We start from the raw sequence: 15,479 nt of genomic DNA, 5'->3' as shown, positions 1-15,479 counted from the left end.
AATTGTTTTGAAAGCTGTATTGAAAAAAAAAAATTAAAAAATTAAAATAAATAAATTTTAAAAACCTACCAGCTTTTCAAATAGAGAGCAGCAGGAGTTCTTTTTCTAAATGTCAATATGCATATATTAAGTTGGGAAATGAGACATAGTTTCTCCCAATCTTTCTATAAAGGGAAGTAAAACCTTACATCCCCAACAGATTCAGATCCTAAGGGATCAACACAGATAGGCAAGATCTAATCCACAGAAAGAATCTAATTAAATACCCAAAATATTTCCAAAAAGTTCACCTCAAGGCAGGGTTGAAGGAAGACAACCCACTCCAAAAGAAGAGATGGCTCTCCAGCAGGAAATATGTTAAGATCTAAGAAGCAGGTGAATTTTTACAGCAGAACAATTTCAGCAGTAGAGCTCTGCCAGGATTTGAGCTATGGCCTGTACTTTTCTACTTACTCAAAAATGACCCAGTGAAGCAGCTAAGTGATATGAAGACCATTCTTCTTGGCACTGCTAAAACTGCAGAGACAAAGACTGACTGTGAAAAACAACAAAAAGACCGCAGGACTCGGAGCAATAAAAGCAGAAAATGAAATTCAGTTCCTGGGAGGCCAGCTACCCCCCAGCAGATCATTCTCCTGGCAGCTGCAGCCTCAACCCAAGCAGTACACACTGTGCACAGCAGCATCAGAGGGACTGAGCACAGCCTCTCTCAGGAGACCTCTTACCACACCACTGCGTGCATGGAATCCAGACAAGCAGCAGGTAGCACCAAAGGGTATTTGTAGAAGCGGCTTATCTTCTCTTTTTGTAAGGTAAACGAAGGTCAAACAAAAATCAAATCAATCTCTCAACAGAAAGCATGAAAAGTACTGAAAAAAACATATTTCTATGTAAGCTATTCAAGTACTACCAGCTAAAAAGGAGACTTGACAACTAAAGGCCTTTTCTTTCTGCCATACTCAAGAAGGAAAATCTTTGTAACCTTGCACTTGTTCTGATTTTGAACTCTTAGATTTCATAAGCCACAACACACTGTGGCAGGGCTAATTCACAGCTTTCCCCCCCACCCACCTTGAATCTACAGCTAAGGCAAGTATCCTATTATTCATAATGAAGCAGCACTCTAATACACTGCTCTGCTCTTAATGGAAAATAACAAAGGCATTTAGGGTGGAGCTGTGAACCAACATATACAGAGCTCCTTCTTGGTGGTGTTTAGTGTGAGGCACACTGTAAAAGGATGATTCCCAACAATTTTAGTACAGCAAGACAAGAAGCTGTATAAGACACAGACAACTATTATCAGCCAGTGACTATCACAGGAAAACTATCTAAACATCTACTAGTTATTGAAATAAGACTGATGGTTGGAACAGAAGCATGGATGACTCCTTCAGTTAAACCAAAGATCTTTACATTAACAGACTATGATGGGAACATCAGGAAAAACGCAGTAAAGCAAGGGGCAGCTTGAAGTGACACAGACCCTCAGGTGAAGCACACCAAACTCAGAGAGAAAAGACCACACAGCCTGGCTATAACACCAGCAAAAGCATGGCATGACTAACAGACAACAGGCAGTTCTGGAGGGGGGCAAGGCCAACTTAATTACACAATGATGAAACAGAGCTGAAGAAATCAGAATTAACCAAAGGGCTGTCTCTTCACATCCAGCAACAGCATTTCTGACATCAGATGACATCATCCATGCGTCTCAAAGGTAATGTAAAAAGAAGTAAAATCTGTTAAGGGGAAAAAGAAAAAGCCCACACAAAAAACCCCACATCCTAAAATCTCAAGAAGCACTAAGAGTCCAAACTGGTCCCCAAGACTGAAACACCATTACAACTGAATGTCTCCTAGCTAAATGAATAAGGCTTTTTAAAGCATTTTGTTGAGTAGCACATGACACCTAGACAGCAAAAAGTTGTCAAAAATTCCTGGGACAACATATATAAATGCTTTAATCCTAATCACTGCAAGATTGGAAACACAAATACAGATGGTATTTTTTATATTACTAGTAATAAAGTTTTATTTAACCACAAACTTGTGGGGGAAAAAAAACAAAAATAGAAAAAAAAACATTCACATCAAGACAACTACAAATTTCAGAACTGTCACAGGCAAGAAGTCCTGTCTATTTTCATAGAGACTGATCATTTTGTGCTAATAAAAAACTATTGCTTTTGGGATTGCATTCAGTATTTCAAAATGATTGCATTCAGTATCTTAAACTGAAGATGACTCAGTCACCTTTCAAACCAAAAACACTTTGTATGGTAGAGCAAAAAGTACAGCCTCATCTTTGTCAAACTGCAAAACAGAGAAGTTGGCTTCATCACTTAGGCCTGGAAGAAATAAAACAAAATCTGACAAGTTTGCTTTCCAAAATTCAGAGTGAGAATGGAGGGTAAAAGCTACTCTGAAAAAAAAATAGCAGAAAGGCATGAGCTGTCACAGCATAAGGTACTTAACTCTGAAAAATGAATCATTTAAGTATTAGTAACTTGCTTTCAGCCTTACTGAGTAGGGATGGCCTCATGCATCCATCTCAATGACATAGGTAGGTAGTGCTCTAATTTTATAATTTTGCTACATACCCTGCTAACAGCTATTCACAAAAATAACTTCAAAAACATAACAAGGTGTCATAAGACAACCAACCCATTTAAAGCAATGATAATTTTCAAAGATAGTCTTAATTTATGAAAAATACAGGAAAAAGTGCTGCAAAGAAATCCTAAAGGAAAAAGTCTTCAAAATTAGATAAAATATTTACAAAAGGTTGATATACTCTCTCAGTCAGAAATACAAATATTGATTTTAGATTCAGTTTTAATGGCAAGAATTGCACTAAATGGGAAGACTGTATGCAAGAACCTACAGGATTTCTCAGTTCAGGAAAACCCAGTCAAGAATATTTTAAGTGTTACCCCTTTGCTTTGTGCATAAGTATTAAGGACTGTATTTCAATGTATTTCTGTAAAAACCAGCCACTACAATGACAACATCACATTACCTACTACAGTGGATTTCTTGAGAAGACTAAGACCTTGCTATTACATTTCATATCATGGAAGAAACCAGGGTCGTATTCTAAAGTCTTGGAATATTGTGCAGTTATGGTTTGCTAAAAGGACAAGAGACATTCAGATTCTAATGCTCCTAAGACTCACCTTCTTTCAGTGCTTTATCCATATTGTGAGAAATAACCACTCTCCTTGATTGGATTGAATCATGAAAGCTTCCAGACCAATTACTCTGAAATTAAAATAGAACATACATTGTAAGAGGAAGAAATAAACTAAAAGTTACAGAAGGAATAAAACTGGAATTCTAGGCAATAGTAACGTATCATTTGGTCTTTATGCAAATATTGTCACCTCATATGGTAAAAGAGAGGAGTGTCAATTGTCTATGAGGCTATTATACATTGTTTATTAAGCACATATTAATACTTGTGTATCACACATTGTACAACTTGCAAAATTATCTTAAGTGAAGTTTTTTGGGTAGAAAGCGGCTGTATTCATTTGCAAGACAGTGCACTGAGAATAGGACATGCACGTAACAAAACAACTAGAACTCTTTTATTCTGTATTTTCACAGCAAATAGAACATTTTTATAGCCTGCTGTGACAATAGACTTCATTTATCCTTGTAAACTACTTTTAAAACAAAAGAGAAACCTTTATATCTCCTTTATATCTCCTATTTGGTTCACATTTTTCTGGGCTTCTTTCTTCAAAGATACTTCTGGCCCTCTGCATTTTAAGCTGCTGTCCTACACAAATATTTGTCTTTATTGGAGTATTCACTCCCACAGTGTCCAAACAGGTGGGCGGATGGAGAAACATTTTTCAGGGTATAGATAAAGAACAGTGACTCATGATGTATTTATATAGAAAGGAGTATAATTCAAAACAGAAATAGAAACTGTTCCCACTGTCAATCTGCTTGGAGCTCACTCTACTTCCTAAGGGGAAAGCACTTCAGAAACATCCCCATCCCTCCAACATTCACCACACAGAGAATAGGAAAGCAGCATAAACATGAAGAAAAAACAGTTTAATGTTCTTAAAGGCAATATACTGTTATTTCAGCCAATTTGCAGGCTAATAATCTGTATTTTGGTTTAATGTTTTTTGTCTACTTCAGATGCGTGCATGGAGAGTCTAACAAAGTTCATCTAATAGAACCTAGATAAAGGAGTCTCTGCACTACTTTTAACAGTAAAATGAAGCTTTTCAGGCTCACTCACACCTATCACACAGCAAAGTGACTTGGAAAGGTACTTTCCATGCCTTGAGTGCCCCCCTGCCCACAGCTGATTTGTTCCACCTTTTGGATGAATGCAGGAACACTCCCTAGAGTTCTTCCAGTCACAATTCTGAGACCATGATTGTGGTCTTTGTGCTGATTTCTTCCCTCCTCCACAACACTACCAATGGCAGGAGCAGCAAGACTTCAGCACATTTGCCTCCATCTGCAGTCCCCCCTCACTATTAAGACTATAGTAAATGAGGAGTGAGAACAGAGTATTTAGTGAACCACTATAGATTTCCAAGCCCCTTTTTGATCTGACCACTGCTAAAAGCTTCAGCCATACCCAGCTAAACAGTAAGGAAAAGTATTTTTTCTCTTTGTAAGGTCTAACACTATTTGTAATGCTCCAATACATCATCTCTGGCTATTAATGTAATCACACTTCCTCAACACTGTTCAAAGCTGTGTTAATGCCAGTCACACAATTATTTTAGGATTTTTCTGGTTTATCTGCAGCAGGAAGCTGCATTATTTAAAAAATTAAAAAGAGAAGACTCACAGAGACGTGAAATACCCCAAGTACCTTAGGGGAAGGGAAAACCCAATTAAACAAACTCACTCAGGTCTTTCTGTGAAGAAAGAACTCCTAAACACGAGCCAACAATCCTGACTCAAGATCCATGCTCAACACACTCCATTTTCCTTAACACTCCTGCCAGCTTAGGTATCCTACAATCCTTCTGCTGAACTCAGTCCTACCTGCATGGAGATCAGTGACCTCAAGCTAACTTAGGCATCCACAGTTGCATCACATACATTTCAGGAGGCATTTTTTATGGCCTAAAGCATCAGTAAGTGCTCAAATGTAGTGCTCACCAAATTATTCCTTTCAAAACTAGTTTAAGCACAAGTTAAGAAAAAAAAAAAAGGAAAGCAACCTTCAGAGGGGATCAGGGGATCTATAGTTGCAAGAAGTAGCTTATTCCACTATAAAATTATGATTCTAGTTGGTTTCCTTCAGGTTTAAGAATTCAACTTCAGGGAGACCTTACTGCTGTCTCCAACTACTGAATGACAGGATACAGAGAAAAGGGAGCCAGACTCTTCTTGCAGATGCACGGGACATTAGGAAACATTGCAACACAGGAAATTTCCATCACAAGACAAAACTATTTTAATCACGAGGCTGCTCAAGTATCAGAATAGGAGTGCTGACAGGCTGTGGGGTCTCCATCTCTCAATCTTCCTCACTCTGAGCAAGAGAGAGAACTAGATGTCCCCCAGATATTCCTTCCAACCTGAACTATTCATGATCCTTGATGACCCTTCAGAGAGCTGTTAATTTAATTTCATTATTAATAATATATCAGATCTAAAGGTGCCTTGTCTAAAACAAGTGATCAAACTCATTTTTTTCCCCATTTTATGAACTTGCATTTAGCAGAACCAAGACTTAAGCCTTGTTAGTTTAGGTTTGCTTTCAAAAAGTACTGTTTCTGTGACAATAAAAGTGATGAATTAATTAAATAAGCAGGCACTCCCAAGTTAGATGACATATGGCAGTAAACACCTTAAAAACAACAGTAACAACCTGGTAATGCTGATAACCAACATCTGTGATAACAGAAGGATTTCAGAAAATTCACAGTCCAAGCTCAGCTCTAACAGCTGAGAGAACGAAAAATACAGCATATTTCACTGAAAGACTTTCTTCCCACCCCGACTCAAGTCAGATGCAGGGCATATGTAGAAAACAGTTTCAGCTAGAAAGCTTAGATTTGAATGTTTTCACATTTTTCTTCATGTCATTCATCTAAAGAAAAATGGTGCCAGGCTTCATGAAATAGTTGGCATAACCCTGACTGAGCCAAAAACATTTGTAAATGGATTTAACACAGTCAAAGCTCTAGTTTAGATGCTCTTTTATGCAGATTAAAACCCGGCATGTTCCTCTAAGTCCTGACTTGCGCTATCATAGCCCTCAAAAATTTATCTTTTTTTAATTGGTGTGAAGACAATTGGGTTCCTGTCTGTAGATTTCATTGGTAAGTAATGACAGAAACCAGACTGAAACATAAATAAAACTTAACAAAAGGACTTGAAGGGATAGGGGTGGAGAACATTTTGAACGTACATGCTAAGAATGAAGTTGCTAACAAACAGGGAGGCCTGTTTCCTGGAACTCTTCAAGTTTTCTTCAGTTTTGACTTTGCTTAGAGGCTGAAAAAAAGGATGTGTGCATTTCCTGCAGACTTCTGAACAACACTCATTGTTTGATACTTTTGAAAACTATTTATGATGTAGAAAACAACAGTCTGAATCGGTCAAGAAACAAAAAGGCTGACATTGAACCTGAAATTCTGTCCTAGGTTCAGTCTCCTACAGATTCAAAAATTAAGTAAATGTCATTTATTGGTTTAAACTATATGAGGAATTTTAAATTAGCTCTGAAGACAACAATAAATGTTAAATGAAAAAGAATTAAGAAATTATTTCAGCACAATACTCAATAAATGGCAAAGCACAGAGAACACAGGAGTACCTTCCACTATCAAGAAATTCATTTGCAACACTTTGTATCAAATGCAATTTTTAAAACACAGCAGCAGAAAGCCAGGCACCTGCTACAGGCACACCACATGCAGCCTTACTCTGCCATGGAATTGAGGCCAGAAGCAGAGAAAAATTTACAATTATTCCTATTACATTAACTCAATTGCAGCAAAACTAGAGCAGAGATCACAACAGATGCCACAATATAAATGGGCATTGTGGATGAGACAGTTTAATCACTGATCTAAAAGGGAAAGGCTGCATCTAATTCAGCATACAGAAACCAACCAGTTACTCATAGTTACTTTTTCCTCCCACTGTTGCCCTATTAACTTTCCTCTTATCTTTGTAAAGCATACATTAACATCAGACTGGACCTTGATAACAAAGAGTCACAGCTGCAAACAATACTTCACTGAACTCTTCATAAATTCATATTTAACAGACGTGGATAGATGTGTTCTTATAATGTTGGGATAAGAACATCTATATGAAGTAATATTTTACTTCATATAGATGTTCTTATCCCAACATTATTTCAACTAATGATGCAAAAACAAATTTATGTTCACAAGAGTTGATATTTTTTAATCTTTACTTATAGTCTATTTAAGATTACAAGGCATATATATATGTGTCACAGTCAGCATTAACAGATACCATAACTACCAATTTAAAAGTCAACATACTTAAAGCATGTTAATCCTATTATCTTAAGCATCATTATCTTGGTAATTATTTTATGATATCATCTCATTATTTCTACTAATGTAGTAGCTCCTAGAATATGTAAACTCTGTTTATCATATAGGGATCTTCAATCTTAGCTGTTTAAAACTGGTAAAACTGCAGCAGTGTAAAAACTTTGTAATCAGGATAGAACTTTCTTCACTTGAGATTTCATAGAATATCAGACAGATAAGAAAAAGAATATGAAAATGAAACATTTCTCGGGTACTACTTTCATTCCATAAGTACAGCTAAGAAATAATAGGTAAGCTAGCATTCAAATCACTGCACAGCAAGAAATACAGCATTATCCTGTGCTGGAATTTTTAATATTGCCATCAAAATAAAGCCTTAAATGAATTCTCAAGGTACAGGCATAGCCCCAATTTACTGAACATTTCCACACTCTCCTCCTCTGTAAAAAGAGATGACAAGAACCTATGGTCTATACTTCAAGGCCAAAAGAGCCATATGGTATGAAAACTAAATTGCTGGCAAGCCAGAAAAGCCAGCACAAAATCATGCTTGAGTTGCAGAGTCTCAGCTTAGCAACCAGAGAGAAACTCCTGAGAGGCCTATTGATAGACCCTCCCTGCACATGACTTTTTACCATACACACATTTTATAGGGTGTTCTGTTTTCAAGAGCACCACAAAACATGCCACGTGAACCATCATCATTCATTTTATTACCATTAACTTGTTCTGTTTCACTGTGCATATTTAATAGGGGAAAACGGTATAGAATGACTGATCACAAAAACCTCCCATAGACACAACACAAATCTGTTCCCCTCATGACTACATGATTTCTTTATCTTTTTAGCCACTTGAAGTAACAGCTTGGGAGAGGACACAGTGTTCTATGTAACTGGCTCTTTCCTTAGGTAACTTCTGCTGCTGTGCTTTGCAGAGAGCAAGAAACCAAGACTTGGCAATACAAGAGAACTTGATGTGATTTTCAGAATGTTTCTGATACATGCCTACGCTATTTTCAATGTCAAAGCATACCTTGAATGCAGGACGTCTTCACTCTTGACCTTATTACACAGGTTTTATAGCCACCCTTAGGATCTCCCAGCAAGAGACTTGGACAGTAAGATCTCTAGGAGCCCACCATCCATCCTTATTGACTCAGCAGAGCTTGGTTATCAGGAGAAATGAGCTAGCTCCCTAGTTATGTTTTGAATCATAGAACACTGTTCATGTGAGAAGCAGTCCCTACAAAGGTAAAAACAGCCCATTCACAGCAAAATATGAGATGTCAATCCAACACAAAGTTGAGAAAATTAAATGTCAAGAACAATAAAATGCAGAGCTGACAAAAAAGATCCAATGAAAGGAATCAGAAAATTCTTGCATGACAAGACAAGAAATCTCTAAATATACATGATGAATAAAAGAAATCTCTAAACATACATGATGATGAAAAATGTGTGGAAAACTAAGTCTGCTCACTGCTAAGGAGTTATGGGACAAAGAAGTGAGTATCAGAGTCTGAAAAACATTTAATTTCCTGAGGTCAGTCTCCTGTAATAAAGTTATCACTCCAAAGTTACACCTGCAGGTAAACAACATATGCAGTCCTAACAAAGTTCCAATTCTGAAAAGGCTTATAAATCCCAAATTATAACAGATGTTCCACAGATCCCTAAAAATAAACTGTACCAGAAATGCCCAAACCACAGGCCCCTGCTGAACTATAGCAGAACACTTGCAATTCATGCAACGTTCCCTTAACATTTTAAAATATTCATGGAATTGGTAGAAATTGCTAAAATATATTTTTATTATTTTGATTTCATGACTTTCCTAGTGGTAAACTCAACCATATCAACAAAGGCTCATTATTGACCTGCCTATAAATGAGACAGAACTAAGAATAAATGCATGAGACTCTGAGTTCTGTTAAAAACGCACTAAACATATCTTCTCCTTTCAGTCCAGAAACAGCCCATCAATTAAAAGACTGGCACTAGATCAGAATATCTGCTTGCAAGCCCAAAACAGTCTAAAGTGTGATAGAAGTGCCACAACCAGAGGCTGTTGTTTTTACAAAAATCCTGCAATATCAGAGCTCTACATATCCCCTATGCAGTCAGAGAATGAGACAGACCATAGAAGATGCTTGGCTTTAGATTTAGAAAAACCCATAAATGCTTTTAAAGTCTTACTAAGGCATACAGATCAAAATTTGAAGGAGTTAGGAAGCTTCTCCTCTCCCTCACAGTTCCTCCAAACTATTTATTACCTCAAGAATTCTTTTGCATCCCACTTGAAATTTATGCCCACAGATGGCAACCCTTCCACTTTCCACAGCTGCTGGGGCTCCTCCAAGCTTACCTTCACATGCTTCATCTCATGGCAAAAGTCCAACAGAGAAGGAAAATAAAACTGTGTCCTTTCTCTCTGCTTCCCTTCTGTTCTTCACAAAGGGCAGAGCACTCAGCTTGGCTACTATGACAAATACTCAACCTCAGTTAAGCTGCCATCACATTTGAAATATTGGGACCATTTCCATTTCACTGTACATCCTCCTACAGCTTGGATAAAAAGCAGTACTGTGTTCCAGGATCCAGATACTTCAAAGACAACCTGATCCAATGAAAAAAAGCTTTACCCATGCCCCCTGCACTAATGGCAAATTCACAAAAATACACGTTCAAGGATGGAACAAGGCTTTAGGAACATAAAATATGATCACATGTAGTGTGATTTGGCTTTAGGGCCAGAAAGGGAGAGCGTTACTTTACTCACTCAAAATTGAGAGCTATTAAACTGTAGTAAACAATAGTGACCAAATATGTCAGGAGATGAGTTTTAAAGAAACACTAAAGTAATTGACAACTGTTAATTGTAGGAAACTAAAGACAGGACATTAAAATCCATGTACCCTTTTCACTGGGAAAAAAAGCACATTCACTATCCTTCTGTTAGTGTTGCAGAAAGACTAGGTAGATCCTTTTTTATACAGAGTATCATTCACTTAATCTGAATTTAAAATGCAGTACTTAAATCTAATAAACTAATAATTGCTTTTTGCATTATTTAAAAGAAGTTGATAACCAAGCTCTCTGTTACTTGGAGCTTTTGCTTTGAATCAGAGTCAAAACATTATGCTGAAAAGAAAACCCCATCTCTGCCAGTTTTTTTGGCAGAGAAACAACTCACATGAACGTGGGAAAAGTTTTCCTTCCCCTTCCCACTAACTTGGTTAACATGGCTCTTCACATGAGTCAAAGCCATCTCCCTCTACAACCACACAAGGTAAAAGGAGTTTTGGAAGCAAACTCCAATTTTAAAGGGTTACATATGTTCTAACCCAGGGCTATCTTTGCTATGAACAAGACCACTGGTACTTGAGAAGTGAAAATCCCCTTTAAAACAGACAAAACAGACACTCTCACTAAAGTACAATTGAGTCATCATGTCTTTTTGCAGTCTTGCATTTTGCTGTTCTCCACCACCACAAATCACCTTGTCCTAAAACAGCTCCTGCAAAGTGCTGAAAAATACCTGACAATAATATAATGTACAATCTCAAGGACTCATTCAATTCCAATTATTTCAATATCAATAGAAACTATTTACCAATATTATCAGTACCTGCAAGTACTTAAAGTATTAAGTAAGACATTATTATGAGTTGCCTGTACACCTCTCTTCCAACAAAAGAGAGATTTTTATGTGGAAGCCAGGAGACTGCCCAGATAGTTTTTATGAACAGAGCTACAGAAAGAATACATTGAAAGCACAATTTATCATAGGGATATAAATCACACAGCTTGCTTTGCAATTCTCAGCAGATTTCAAGTGTTCTTTCTGAGATACCTGACTTCAGAAGGAAGTCTTGACCTTTCAAGTCCCAAAGGAGTTACACAAAAAATGGACAAAGCACAGCTTTACGTTTGAGAAGATTGCTTCTCTAGTTGGAACTTCAGGCAAAATGAAAGAAAAATATATTTAACTTGCTCTTCTGAAATCCAAACCTGCAACACTGCACTTCCTCACTCATATTCCTCACTTGCACGAACAGGTCCATGAAAATCAACAGCACTGAACTCTCACATGCTAAGTGGTTGCTGAATTGAGAATGTACAAAAAACTCCCTTTATTCAGCTCAGCATGAGGGACTCCATTCAACTCCCCTTTGAAGTTGGTCAAGAGTACTCCCACTAGCTTTCCAAGAGCTGAGTCTGACTACAACTAGAGTAAACACTTATTCCTGAATACTTACTATTTCCTCATTTGTTAACCCCAATGTGAAAAATCACACAAAGAATGAAAGGTGAATTGTCTAAATTTTGTACATACAACACATGAAGAGTGAGATGCCAGTCATAATAAGGTTTTTACCTTACATTTTTTCCATTATTAGGCCAACAGGTAGTTCTTCCTTCTTCTTGAGGAAAAGAAAAAACAAGGCTGAAAAAAATTATAGCTTTACTGTCATACTACTACTGGCTCCCAGAAAAGACAAAAGGATCATAAGGCTGTATGAAAAGTATGAGAGTAACAACTGAATGACAAAAAAGCAGTGTAAATGCAAAAGGATGTAAAATTAAAAGACAAAGTAAATTAGGAAGTTTTAGTGAATGGCCTACATTTCTATAGGCTGCCTATCCAGACAATTTTATTTTCTTCACCTACATTTTGCTGAAGCTCCAATTAGAAAGTCTGCTACACATACACAAAATCATGTTCAGAAAAACTCTTCAAGAAGCTTTTCCGTCCTGAAGCCACTTGGTACCAGAAAGAAATCAATAAAACTATAAATTGAAGGTATGAGAAACCCAATTAAGATGCCTGGCATTACATCTTCTAAATAGAAAGGGTAAAATGACTCACTCCTTTTTTCAACATCCCTTTCATGTAAGTAAACTTTTGGGAACAGTGCAAAGAGGGAGGAAAGAAAAAATTGAATGGAGTCAGGGAGAGGGTAACAAAACAATCCTGGGAAAAGGGTTCCAGCAGGTACTGCTGCCTTACCAGTGAATTTTAAATACCAAATTTCAATTCCCTTCTGAAACAACAAACACATCCCATAGAGCTACAATAAGTGCAAACACTATAAATTAGATAACACAACAGCAGGTGTGCACTATTTATATATACAAATCCAACAGATGAACAAAACATCTTCAAGAGAAATGCACAGTAACACATCACAAAGAGAAAGTGCAGATGGTACAGTAGCAGAAGTGGCTATTTGTCTCTCGACAGTTCTACTTTCACTGCTGTTCTGTAGGCTTATGTTTTTCAGTAGGCTTACATTTTTCACAAAGGAGGAGACCTTTGAAAAGAAATTAAATTTTTTTTTCCTTCAAATGTTGGCTTCCCAAATTAAATTGGCTGTTTCACAAACCTGAAAGTTGCTCCTCATTGTGTCAGCAGGGAGATTTCGATTGCTAAGTTTATGTATAGATATGTTTGGTACTATGTAAAAGTAAGCTAACTCACCTGATGTTCAGATAAGTATAGAAGTACATAAATGCCACTGGAGCATTGACACTGGCATTGACACTGAAACTGAAAAATTCTTGTAAATCTCAAAGCAACAGGAATTGTTGTTTTGATAATCAATTGATCCACTTACATATTTTTTCTGTTTGGTGTAACACAGCTATATGGCTAAAAACAAAAGCATATAGTCCTTACTCGAAGGTGTTTATGCACCTAACACACATTTGTTACCTAGCACTCCTCTGACAAAATCCAGCTGAACAATCCCTAGCTGTACCCACCTTTTGCTTACCACTTGTGTGTTACACCTTCTTACTTCCCACCTTAACACTCACACACATTATTTGTTCTTCACTTCCTTCACAAAGTGGAGTATGATGCTGAGTGTTCAAAGCAAAGAGCAAAAAGCAAAAAATCTACCAATAAGACAAAATTGGTATCTGACTATCAGACAGAGACACACATATATCCTAAATGCACCTTTGCAAGTTGTATTATTCACTGAATTCAACAACCCCCGGCCAAATGATCCCTACGGGCAACAGTACTCTGCCGGCTTCCATTAAATGCAGACGGGAAAAGCACACTGCTCCCAAACACAGGCTCCTTCTCTCCCTAGGTCAAAGAATGAAGGAATAAACCACTACTACAGGTTGTTAGCAATTTGACTGAAAAGACAGAAAGACAACTGTTTCAGCCAGTGATTTGTATTAGGTTCTTGCCCTGCCAGCACCCGCTGTGTTCTGCAAGCTCAGCTGCATGGGCTGCAGCCCCAGACACACGTGACAGCGCTACTTACTTACTGCCGAGAAGGGTACTCGTACCAAATGTAACAAACTGGGTTACCAGAACAGCCAGGCTGCACACCCAGGTGACACAAATTCCCTCCCTTTTCCTTTTCAGAGCGCTCTCAGGTATCCTAACATTACTGAAGGGAAATAGCATTTACACAGTACAGTCTATTTATTGCTGCGGCAGCTCAAGTGCTAACACACCTACAAGACACCGTGAGGGGCCAAGGACTCCAGGCTGGAGCTGCCAGCTGTAACATTCAACACCACATCCCTGTGACCCATTGCAAAGCAGGAGTGTGGGCAGATTCTAAATTTTCAGCAGTATTTTTGCAGGCTCATCTAGGATTAGCTCCCAAGTACTGGATGATGGGGAACAGGGTTGTGGATGGGAGGAAAGTTTCCAAATACCTCGTGGTATCAGTCCCATTCAGAAGAACCCGAAAAAGACTAAGCTGTGAGCTACAAAGAGCTTGTGCACTAGTACATTTTGGAATATGTGCAGAAAATGAAATTGTTTCCCTTTTGCATAGAGCTCTGCAACGGCTTGAGTACAAAATAGCACTATGATAACACTATCTGAAGCTGTCCGACTTCAGAGAACGCATTAAAGGAACACTAAGCTGCCTCTTCGACCAAGTCTCTCTTTTACCAGTGACATTTCAATGGGAGGAGCAGAAAAGGATTTGAGACACAGCCACTGTGGAGCGAAGAGAGTGAACCACCTTGCGAGCATTCCCGCAATCCGGAGCTCTCTCCCGGAGCAAAGTGTTGATTTTTCCGGTGCGCCTGCTACCGTCCAACACAACTTTTGCCATTTAGAGCCCCGTCGGGCGGCAGAGCGCGGGCAGGCTCCTGCGCCCGCGGTAGGACAGCAGGACACGGGGTTCGGGTGGCGCGCCGTTCCACGGCGGAGCGAGGCCCGCGCCACCCCCGCCCGCCGCCGGGCAGGGAGGGCGCGCCGCGGCCACCGCCCGCTCCGCCCGCTCCCCTCCCGCTACTCACCCCCGCGACCGGCCGGACCGGAGCCACGGCGGCGAAGTCCGGCGGCGGCAGGCGACGGCGGCCGCGGCACATCAGGACGATCAGGGTGCCCAGCGCGGCGGCAGCGGCGGCGCAGCCCACGTAGAGGGCGAGGCGGAGCAGCAGCAGCGCCAGGCACGGCGGCCCGCCGCCCCCCGCCTCGGCCCGCTCCTGCCCCAGGTGGACGACGGACACAGCCAGAAGCCCCAGTCCCGCCGCCAGCACGAAGCGGGATGATCCGGGATCCTCGTCCTCCTCGTCTTCCGCCGCCTCCTCCTCGCCGCCGCCGACCACAGCGGCGGCCGCCGGGGCGCTGCGGCGGCGCGCCTCGCCACCGGGGCCGTGCGAGCCCAGCGGGCCGGGGGCGGCGGCCCCCACCGCCTCGGGCTGCCCGGCCGTGCTGCTAGCGCTGTCGGCACCGGGGAACATGCTGCTCCTGGCGCCGCTGGGAGCAAGCGCATCTCCCGCCGCGGCAGCCCCCTGCGAAGGTCGCCGCTCCCAGGGCCCCCCCTCTCCTCCTCCGCCGCCGCCGCCGCCTCCTTCGCCGCCCGCCGCCGCCACTGGCACCGCTGCGGCCGCCGGGGGAGCCGGAGCTCATGCCCAGCGGCAGGAGGGTGCGCGGCGGCCGGGCCGCTTTCTGGCGGCAGCGCTG

At 40.2% G+C, this 15,479-nt stretch overlaps 1 protein-coding gene across 1 annotated transcript in view; it reads right to left on the bottom strand.

Moving 5' to 3' along the window:
• The window catches only part of SNX25 (sorting nexin 25), an 83,021-nt gene extending 67,756 nt beyond the window's left edge, over positions 1-15,265 (bottom strand). Inside the window, exons 1-2 of the mRNA XM_071432212.1 lie at positions 14,810-15,265; positions 3,180-3,264 (exon numbers count right to left, since the gene is read on the bottom strand). Coding sequence (XP_071288313.1) covers positions 3,180-3,264; positions 14,810-15,256 — 532 coding nt within the window. The 5' untranslated portion in view covers positions 15,257-15,265. The remainder of the gene's footprint in view (positions 1-3,179; positions 3,265-14,809) is intronic.
• Between the last annotated feature and the right edge of the window lie 214 nt (positions 15,266-15,479).

Source organism: Agelaius tricolor, unplaced genomic scaffold, assembly GCF_023055355.1.
Source record: "Agelaius tricolor isolate 1412-34295 unplaced genomic scaffold, bAgeTri1.0.p SCAF_8, whole genome shotgun sequence".
In the NCBI taxonomy this organism is placed as follows: Eukaryota; Metazoa; Chordata; class Aves; order Passeriformes; family Icteridae; genus Agelaius; species Agelaius tricolor.
This window is presented reverse-complemented; position numbering and strand designations above follow the sequence as displayed.